General features: G+C 44.6%; 1 protein-coding gene across 1 annotated transcript in view; it reads right to left on the minus strand.

The window, feature by feature from the left end:
* Positions 1-3,067, minus strand: part of apc2 (APC regulator of WNT signaling pathway 2) — a 204,468-nt gene extending 201,401 nt beyond the window's left edge. The window contains 1 exon segment of the mRNA XM_048614260.1: positions 2,871-3,067. Within this exon segment, the coding sequence (XP_048470217.1) occupies positions 2,871-2,924 (54 nt within the window). The 5' untranslated portion in view covers positions 2,925-3,067.
* Between the last annotated feature and the right edge of the window lie 7,542 nt (positions 3,068-10,609).

Here is a 10,609-nt window from a genome sequence, read left to right on the forward strand (position 1 = left end):
CCCTTTGCAGTAAAGAATTCCACAGATTTACTATTCTCCGAGAGAAGAAACCCCTTGTCATATCTTTCCGAACTGAGCAACCACTTACTCTGAGATTACACCTTCTGGTTCTGGACTCTCCCACAAGGGGAAACAACCTCTTTGCATCTACTCTGTCAAACCCACTAAGCATCTTGTATGTTTCAATTAGGTCCCCCCTTCATTCCTCTAAACTCCAGTGAGTCCAAGCCCTACCTACTCAACCTCTCCCCATTAAAAAACCCTCCATTCCCAGAATCAATATAATTAGCCCTCTCTGACTGCCTCCAAAGCCAGTATATCTTTCCTACAAAAAGGGGCCCAAAACTGTTCACAGTATTCTAGGTCTGGTCTAGATATGGTACCTTGCAAAAGCCCTTTCCTTCCAGTTTATTCCCTGCCCATTCCCCCCAACCACACTTGTTTAGATTGCTGTTGTTTCTTAACCAGTTCTAACCAGTTTTTTTTGTCCAGTTATAATTAAAGTCAATCAATCTGAAACATTAACCCCCACATCTCCCTCACTACAGATGCAGCTTGGTTTTCATAGAATCCTTACAGTGTGGAAACAGGCCCTTCGGCCCAACAAGTCCACACCGACCCTAGGAGCATCCCACCCAGACACATACCCCTATAACCCACCTAATCTACACATCCCAGAACACTACAGGCAATTTAGCATGGCTAATCCACCTAACCAGCACATCTTTGGACTCTGGAAGGAAACCGGAGCACCCAGAGGAGACCCACACAGACACGGGGAGAATGTGCAAACTCCACACAGATAGTCACCCGAGGCTGGAATCGAACCCTGGTCCCTGGTGCTGTGAGGCAACAGTGCTAACCACTTTCTAGCATTTTCAATTGTTGTTAGGCCTCATTCCTAGTAACCATCCTCATTGCAACTGTTCAGAGCAAGGCACTTCATTGGCCAAAAAGTGCATCATTAACTGAAAAACAGCATTAAATAAATGAACGTTCTTTCTTTCAAACTCTTTGATACTCGCAGCAATCAGTGCTGTGAAGAAACCTTGCTCCCAAGCAAGACAGTTGGCCCTTTCACATTTTGCTACCTGCTGTCCTCTATCAAGCACAGTCCCCACTTTATCAATGGAGTCTTACCAACAATGAGCATGCTGTTCCCCATACATTCAATTAAAGTGAATCCCAGCTTTCCTGCTCCATGCCTGACCAATAGAATGCTGCTTTAGACAGAAACTTGCGAATAAAGAAACAGGCAAGTGGAACTTTCATAGGAATTCATTCAAATACATTAAGTCATTTATTATTTATATTATGCAGCGTGATTGCAGTCTATTAGCAATTTCATATTTTATGCAGGTAATATTCTGGTATCGCATTGGAGTGAAGCATGCTGTTCTGCTGCTCCCAGGACCACAGCAAGTTCTGTGCCAAGCCAGACAAAGAACCAGACATCTTATCCAGGATTCCACCCCACCCAGCCCGCTGATGATTGCACATGAATGGAGGAGTGGTCAGGATATGGGCATAAATGATGGTGAGTGATGCTAGCTGCAGTTGAATAGTTTGGCCTGACAAATGGTCGCTACCTGCATGTGTGAAATATTTAGTCTAGAAGGAGTCAGGGAAGAGATAAGAAAGCCAAGGGGTGGTCAGGACTGGTGGTGTGTGTGTTTGGGGAAGGGTCAGATGAAAGCTTGCAGTTCCTCTCTTTTCCACCACATATAAAATAGAGCCACATAGCATAGGAACAGGCCCTTTGGCCCACCATGTCCATATCAATCACTAAACATCAAACCAGACTTATCCTATCCCCTTCCTAACTCCCTACCTACACTCACCTTTCCTGGCCCCATCCCCGCCTCTTCAACCTGTTTGTTTCCTCTCCACCTATCCTCTCCTCTATCGCTCTTCTATCCGCCTCCCACTCTCTCCCTATTTATTTCAAAACCCCCTTCCCCTCCCCCTTTTCTGATGAAGGGTCTAGGCCCGAAACGTCAGCCTCTCTGCTCCTATGATGCTGCTTGGCCTGCTGTGTTCATCCAGCCCTGCACCTTGTTGTCTCGGATTCTCCAGCATCTGCAGTTCCTACTATCTCTTATCCTACTTACCTGCACTTGCCCATAGCCTGCTACACCCTGGCAGTTTACAACGTCTTTTCCTATCCCAAACATCCAATATTGTGTACAAGGTACCCTGCAAATAATCAGGGGAATAGCTGGCCTGGTTCCCAATTTTCATAACACTATGTCAATGCAAAAATAGCCCTTAAACAAGAAAAAAAAGTGGCAGTACATAGCAATTGTCAATTTCAAAATTGAAGGAAGACAGGCAGCTAACCTTCCAGTTACAGAGAATGTCACCTACTTAACGGCCTTTAATTTTTTTAAGACATTGCTGCGCGTTTCCAGAATTTTCCCATATTTTGTATTATTTTTAACCTGTTCCAACGCCCAGTATAAGGGGACAGCTTTCGACCAGGGACAGATATTACCTTTGAAGAGAGAAAGAAAGAACGAACAGAGTAGCCTAGGGGAGATAAACATCATTCCACGCGTGGATGTATCGGTACAGATGCATAATTTCATCCTGTCTACACAAATCAAGACTTGTTACTAAATGGTTCCAAATATGCAACCCACAAAAAAAAACACACTGACTGATCAGCACAAGGAAGATGAGGAGAATCACAAAGGGAAACAAAACGTTCAGCATCTCTCCTTGGGTGCCGCTGTTCATGAACGATGTAACAACCTGGCAGACAGCTCTTTGCGATTGCTAATTAACTGTATACATACACAACAGCGAACCACAGACATAGTGAGAAGCACACCCACTTTAGCACAGAAGATTTTGAACAACTGCCTTACCTCATTTCCAAAGAGAGAAGAATGAAGGAAAGAAAGAAGCCAAAGCAAACCCATAAAAGATTGTGTCTGGCCAGGGGCTGCCTTCAGCAGCTGGGAGACTCGCTTACTCCTGTTGTTGGCTAGGTTCGTATCTCTTACTGCTCCTAGCTAGTGTCTCTTCCGCCTCACTGTGCTCCCTTCCCCAGTAGATGGCAGAATTTGTGCTACATCCGACACTGCCCATGCACAATATATAAAAACAACACAAAATCCATTCACCATCAATAGACAGTCTGCGACCAAATAAACAGAGAAATTCATAGCCTGAGCTATGCAGGACAGGCAAACAGAATGATGTAATTATTCGGCAGCAAAATACTTGCATGGACAGCAATGCAGAATTGCTGGGTCAGAATTCAGCAAGTTAACTGTTTCAGTGGAGGATTTACAAAATAATTAATTGGTCCCACTCTTGAGTTAAAACTAATCTGGGAATTGAATGAAAAGTGAATATTGGCACCATCCAGTGGTCACAGAAAGTATTGGCACCTCTAGTTCACTTGTTTCCTTTTCTCATTGACTTCTAATGCATTCTAAACAGCAACATTTCTAAAATGTAGACATAATATACACTTTATGAAGAAAAATTGTCTTCCTTTAATCTTCTGCATGAAGTCTTTCAGACATAGCAAAAAAGATTTTGATATTTTCATTTTCAATTCTGAAAAAGTCATATTGGACTCAAAACATTAACTCTGTTTCTCTCTTCACCGATGCTGCCAGACTTGCTGAGTTTCTCTAGCAGTCTCTGTGTTTGTTTCAGATTTCCAGCATCCACAGTGTTTCACTTTCACTTGATATTTTCATCCTTGTTTTGTAATCACTCCATGCTATCTCTGTTATATTATCCAGCTCTCCAATCTGTGAGATCTGAATGCTCCTCCAGTCCTGGCCTTCTCAAGTTTCCTTGCTCTGCTGACAGTAGGTAAGTCTTAAAGTTACTGAAACAAGAAGCACTAGCAATAAATTTTTTTTCCTATATTCATTTGCAGGATGAGAGCATTGCTGGCCAGGCAGCATTTATTGGCCTTCCCTAATTGCCCAGAGGGCAGTTTAGAGTCAATCACATCGTTGTGGGTCTGAACTCACATGTAGGCCACATCAGGTAAGGTTTGGCAGTTTCCTTCTCTAAAAGGACATTAGCAAACCAGGTGGATTTTTCCTGACAATTGATTCACAGTCATCATTAGATTCTTAATTCTAGATATTTATTGAATTCAAATTCCACCACCTGCTGTGGCGGGGTTTGAACCCATGTTCCCAGAATGTTATCTGCATTAACAGTCCAGTGATAATACCACTAGGCCATCGCCTCTCCCAAATGAAAACATTTCAGACGCCAAATCACAGAACCAGATATCAGAACCAAAAGCTTCATCAAAGAAGGTTTCAATAAGTATCTTAAAGGAGAAGAGTAAGGCAGAGAGAGAAGTTTAGGGAGGCAATTTCAGGGCCTAAGACTCAAGCATCTGGAAGCAAGGCTACAAATGATGATATTACTAAAATCAGGGATACATAAGGAGCTTGAAGCAAAGGTGTCAGCGATCTCAAACATTTTCATTGTATCCCTGACAGAGGTTACCGATATAGGGACAGGGCTTTGAAAACAAGAAGGTAATATTAGATCTGAATTGTGATCAGACTGCGAGCGATTATCACTCAGTAGAGTCATCCAGATACCTTTTAAATAGTGTAATTGAACCTATCTCTTTCAATCCCTCTGGTAGTTCATTCCATACACGCACCACACTCTGCATAAAAATGTTACCTCTCAGGTCTTTCTTAAATCTTAAACCTGTATGCCTTCTAGCTTTGGACTCACCTAGGGCTATTCACCCTATCCATGCCCCTAATGATTTAGGTAGGGAAGTACTGGCTGAACATAACTATGATGGGGCAACAGAATTAATGGAGGGTATGTTGGCCAAGAATGGGAGCTTGGAGGTAACAAAGGTACAAGCAGGGATTTTGGCATCTGATGGTATTACAAAGGTGGAAGATGGCCTGTCTTAGTGATAGAGCAGATACATGGTGGGGTAACAGGATCACAACACCAGGGCTGTAAAGAGTCTGGCTCAACTTCCAACAGTTGACAATGATGAAAATGAGACTGCAAAAAAACAGTGCCTTCAATCTACCCAATATCTTGTTTGAGAAATGTTCAACTCATCCAGTCAGACAACCAGTGAGACACATCAGTAACAATGTCCAGTCAAGGCCTGAAACTCTGTAATGTCTTCTTTAGCACTTTTTGTTGTCTGAGATGGTGGTGTATTGCAAAATTCCTTGGGTATTAACCCAGAGTTTGAAGACATAAGTTAAAATCCCACCATTGCAGTTGGCAAAGATAAAATTAAATTAATAAACTTCACCATTTTTAAAAAGAACTCTGGAATTAAAAGCTAATCTCGTGTTGCAAAATCCCATCAGGTTCACTAATTCTGTTTCTAACAGCACTATGGGTGGCCTTACAGCCCAAGGAATGCAGTAGTTTAGGAAGGTAACTTGTCACCACTTTCTCCAGGGCAATTAGGGATGGGTAACAAATGCCAGCCACCAACACCTACATCCCATGAATGAATATTTTTTAAACTTGATTTTTAGGAAAGGAAAGTGGCCTCCTTTAACTGCTCTGGTCTACATGTGACTCCATAGAGAGGGTTGCTGACTCTCTAGAATTGGCCTGGAGATTCTAGAAATTGGAGATCAATCCCCAAAACTGTGTGCAATCCAGGAGAAAAGTTTTTTTAGTTTTTTAAAATAATTTTCTTTCAACTTTTCTATTTACTGGATACAAAAATGTTGAAAATGGGAAACAAAAAATGGTTGACATCACGAATAGGATAATGACATTTTCTCCTTTGCAATTGGAGTCAGGAGACAGCATGTCACAAGGACAGATGCACTGTCGACCAATGACTAGAGTTCAGGAATACATCATGTGAAGAAACCTCCAGGAATACATTTAATCACAGTTGGCAACTCTACCCCCAACAATATGGTTAATTGTCAGGGTCAGTTAGGGAATAGGCAACAAATGCTGACATTGTCAGCAAAGACCACATCCCATGAATAAGTAAACAAGTAATGCCAATGGGTCCAATACATGGGTATTGTGGTATGAGAGCCATAAGAAACATACATTTAAGGAAAAGAGGCCCAGCACATTTAGTCAAGAACAAAGGCTTGTATCAGAAAACCTAAGCGGAAGCATTCTGAACTGCCATTGACCAGAAACTGAATTGGACTAGCCATAGTGACTACAAAAGCAAGTCAGAGGCTAGGAATCCTGCATCAAGTAACTCACTTTCTGACTCCCCAAAGCCTGGCCACCATCTACAAGGCACAAGTCAGGAGGGTGATGGAATTGTCCCTACTTGCCTGAATGGATGTAGCCCCAACAACACTCAAGGAGCTTGACACCATCCAGGACAAAGCATCCCAATTGATTGGCAGCATATCCACAAAACATTCACTCCCTCTGCCACTGACACTCAGTAGCAGCAGTGTGTACCAAATACAAGATGCACTGCAGAGTTTCACGAAGGCTCCTTAGACAGCACATTCCAAATGACTACTGCTATCAAGAAGGTTAAGGGCAGCAGATACATAGGAACACATTTGCCTGCAGGTCCTCTCCAAGACACACATCGGCCTGACTAATAAATATATCGCTGTTCCTTCACTGACGTTGGGTCAAAATCCTGGAACTCCCTCCCTAATGGCATACTCGTACCAAATTGACTGCAGCAGTTCAAGAAGGCAGCTCACCACCACCTTCTCAAGGGCAATGAAGGATGGGTAATAAGTGCTGGCCCAGGCAGTGATGCCTAAATCTCCTGAACATTTTTTAATAAGTGGGACCAGAGTTAGACCTGCTTGATAAATGATACAAGCGAGAATCCAACTGGGCAAAAAAGGCTCACTTCTCACAATTAAGAAATCAGGCAGGAAATAAGAACAGCCCCTCACCTATACCAGCAATAACTCAGTTGAGAGTACACTTCCACCCTGGATCACAAAGTCTGAGTTCAAGTGCCACTTCAAGGTTTGAGCAAAAGATCAATGCATTCCAGTGCAACACTGTCAGAGGTGTTGGCTTTTGGATGAGATATTAAATTAAGGACCCCATCAGCCACCTCAGCTGAATCTAGAAAGTGTGAAAGAGTTCTTTTAAAGTCAAGCAGGAGAGTTTAGCCTGGCATCTTGGTCCATATTTTTTCCTCAATAATTATCACCAGGAAAAAATTAGACATGAACGCACTGCTGTTTATGTGGGTTCACCAATGCAAATTACTTGTCATGTTTCCTACAATGGTAACTGCACTTCAAAAAGTACTTCATCAAACACTTTGAGAAATCCAATTAAAAACATTTCATAAATGCCATTGTTTAGGAGATTGGTGGCTTTTTCCGACAGAGATTTTCCCATACTTTGAAAAACAACCAATGCATTTTGGATTCATGACGATGTAAATTTTCCAAGTTCTGGGTTTGATGTGGCTGATAGTCCTCCTGAATCCTTAATTACTAAAATAATGTTGAGGGGCAGGAGTCAAAAGTACACAATTGAAAAAGTATCTCTTTGAAATTGCACCTTAATCACTGTGTGTTTCACTTCTTCTAAATGCATTGCATCATAGCAAATTCCTGTAGTTCCCAATGTTTGAAAGGTTATCACTGTGGCATAAAAGAAATCAGTTTATGCAGAGGAAGGAGTTCGGTGATAAATTTGTGTATTCTGATTAAATTATTTGAATAATGTACATCCAACATGACACTGGGAGAATATTAAATAGTTAAATACCTCTTCAACCTAAACCTGAAAACGTACTACACAAGCTGCAAAGTCTAAAGGCTGAATTTTCACTTTGACAGTGAAATACTGGAAGTGCCCTGTCTCCCCAAGACAGGACACTAGCCTGGGGTGAAAGAGGCACTCACTGGATTTTGATTAGCTCGCTCCCTTTAATTAGCATGGAGGCTGGTTTTCTATCCAATTAAAGTAAACAAGGGAAGGCTATCTGAAAAAACTGCACAGAGGCCGGTATCCCACCACTAAGTCACCTTTTATTTACTTGTGCACAGAACACTGACTGTGGCCAGCCAGCTCTGAGCCAGTCCCTTGAATGGAGGAGATTCTAATCTGCTGGTTACATTGGTCAGCCTGGGGCTCCCTGAATGGCCCAGGATAACAACCCCAGGCAAGGATCTTGTAGTCAATGAGGTCCACCTGCTTCCAATCACTACATCCCTCACCCCACTAAGTCCAGGGATGTAGGCCTGGTTGTTTGTAGCTTTTCCTGCGACATTATTGCCCTTCTGTGATTCGGACGCTGATACAGGCGGTATGTACTGGACTGTAGCCCATCTCTTGTGTCCAGACCGTATCGGGAGATTTCCCTCCTCTTCTTCCAGTGGTAAAGGTATCGAGGCTGCATCCATCTGGGACTCTGAGGTTTCCTCCATACTAGACAGAGTGGGAGAACCTATTGTTTCTGACAGGCCTTCCGGCTGTTCTAAGGGACCAGGTATGTTTTGTTCCTGCCCTGCTTGTGAGGTAACAGCTTTCAGGTGGTCCACATGTTTCTCAGGGCTGCCTCACCTACCAAAACTTTGTAAGTCATGGGATCCCACTTTCATCACCACTGAAATAACTGCACAGAGACCGGTATTCCTTCACCAAGTTCCCCTTTATTTACTTGTGCACACTACACTGGCTGTGACCAGCCAGCTCGGAGTCAGTCCCCTGAACTGAGGGGATTCTAAAACTGAATCAGAGACAGTAGGAACTGCAGATGCTGGAGAATCCGAGACAACAAGGTGCAGAGCTGGATAAACACAGCAGGCCAAGCAGCATCATAGGAGCAGAAAGGCTGACATTTTGGGCCTAGACCCTTCATCAGAAATGGGGGAGGGGAATGGGGTTCTGAAATAAATAGGGAGAGAGGGGGAGGCGGATAGAAGATGGATAGAGGAGAGGATAGGTGGAGAGGAAACAGACAGGTTGAAGAGGCGGGGATGGAGCCAGTAAAGGTGAGTGTAGGTGGGGAGTTAGGGAGGGGATAGGTCAGTCCAGGGAGGACGGACAGGTCAAGGGGGCGGGATGAGGTTAGCAGGTAGGAGATGGGGGTGCGGCTTGAGGTGGGAGGAGGAACAGGTTAGGGAGGCGGGGACGAGCTGGGCTGGTTTTGGGATGCGGTAGGGGGAGGGGAGATTTTGAAGCTTGTGAAATCAACATTGATACCATTGGGCTGCAGGGTTCCCAAGCCGAATATGAGTTGCTGTTCCTGCAACCTTCGGGTGGCATCGTTGTGGCACTGCATGTCCATCCTGGGCCTCCTGTCGTCTGAGGAATGGAAGGGGGAGTTGAAATGGTTCGCGACTGGGAGGTGCAGTTGTTTATTGCGAACCGAGCGTAGGATTTCACAAGCTTCAAAATCTCCCCTCCCCCTACCGCATCCCAAAACCAGCCCAGCTCGTCCCTGCCTCCCTAACCTGTTCTTCCTCCCACCTATCCCCTCCTCCCACCTCAAGCCGCACCCCCATCTCCTACCTACTAACCTCAGCCTGCCCCTTTGACCTGTCCGTCCTCCCTGGACTGACCTATCCCCTCCCTAACTCCCCACCTACACTCACCTTTACTGGCTCCATCCCCGCCTCTTCGACCTGTATGTTTCCTCTCCACCTATCCTCTCCTCTATCCGTCTTCTATCCGCCTCCCCCTCTCTCCCTATTTATTTCAGAACCCCCTTCCCCTTCCCCTTCCCCTCCCCCATTTCTGATGAAGGGTCTAGGCCCGAAACGTCAGCCTTTCTGCTCCTATGGTGCTGCTTGGCCTGCTGGATTCTAAAACTCCTGTTTATATTGGTTAGCCAGGGCTTCCCAATTGGCCCAGGTTAACAACCCCAGACAAGGATCTCATAGTCAACAAGATCCAACCAGCCACATATTTAAAAGAACTAAATGTTCAAAAAAAATTGGGTAAGTGGAAAAAGCAGCCAAGCCACCAGAGGATCATAGAGTCATACAGCACAGAGGAGATCCTTTGGCTCATTGATTCTACGCTGAACTATCTATACTAATCTTACTTTCCAGCACTTTACCTACAGCCTTGAATGGAAGATATCTTAAGTGCTCATCCACATACATTTTAAAGGTTTCCTGTCTCAACTACACTCCCAGGCAATGCATTCCAGATTCTTACCACACTCTAGGTGAGAAACCTTTCCCTTCAAGTTTGAGTGCAAGATCAATACGTTCCAATGCAGTACTGAAGCAGATGCACTATCAGAGATAACAAGGTGCAGGGCTGGATGAACACAGCAGGCCAAGCAGCATCATAGGAGCAGAGAGGCTGACGTTTCGGGCCTAGACCCTTCATCAGAAAAGGGGGAGGGGAAGGGGGTTTTGAAATAAATAGGGAGAGAGTGGGAGGCGGATAGGTGGAGAGGAAACAAACAGGTCGAAGAGGCGGGGATGGGGCCAGGAAAGGTGAGTGTAGGTAGGGAGTTAGGAAGGGGATAGGTCAGTCCAGGGAGGACGGACAGGTCAAGGGGGCGGGATGAGGTTGGTCGGTAGGAGATGGAGGTGCGGCTTGGGGTGGGAGGAGGGGATAGGTGGGAGGAAGAACAGGTTAGGGAGGCAGGGACGAGTTGGACTGGTTTTGGGATGCGGTGGGGGGAGGGGAGATTTTGAAA

The sequence above is a fragment of the Rhincodon typus genome, chromosome 29, assembly GCF_021869965.1.
Source record: "Rhincodon typus isolate 14 chromosome 29, sRhiTyp1.1, whole genome shotgun sequence".
In the NCBI taxonomy this organism is placed as follows: Eukaryota; Metazoa; Chordata; class Chondrichthyes; order Orectolobiformes; family Rhincodontidae; genus Rhincodon; species Rhincodon typus.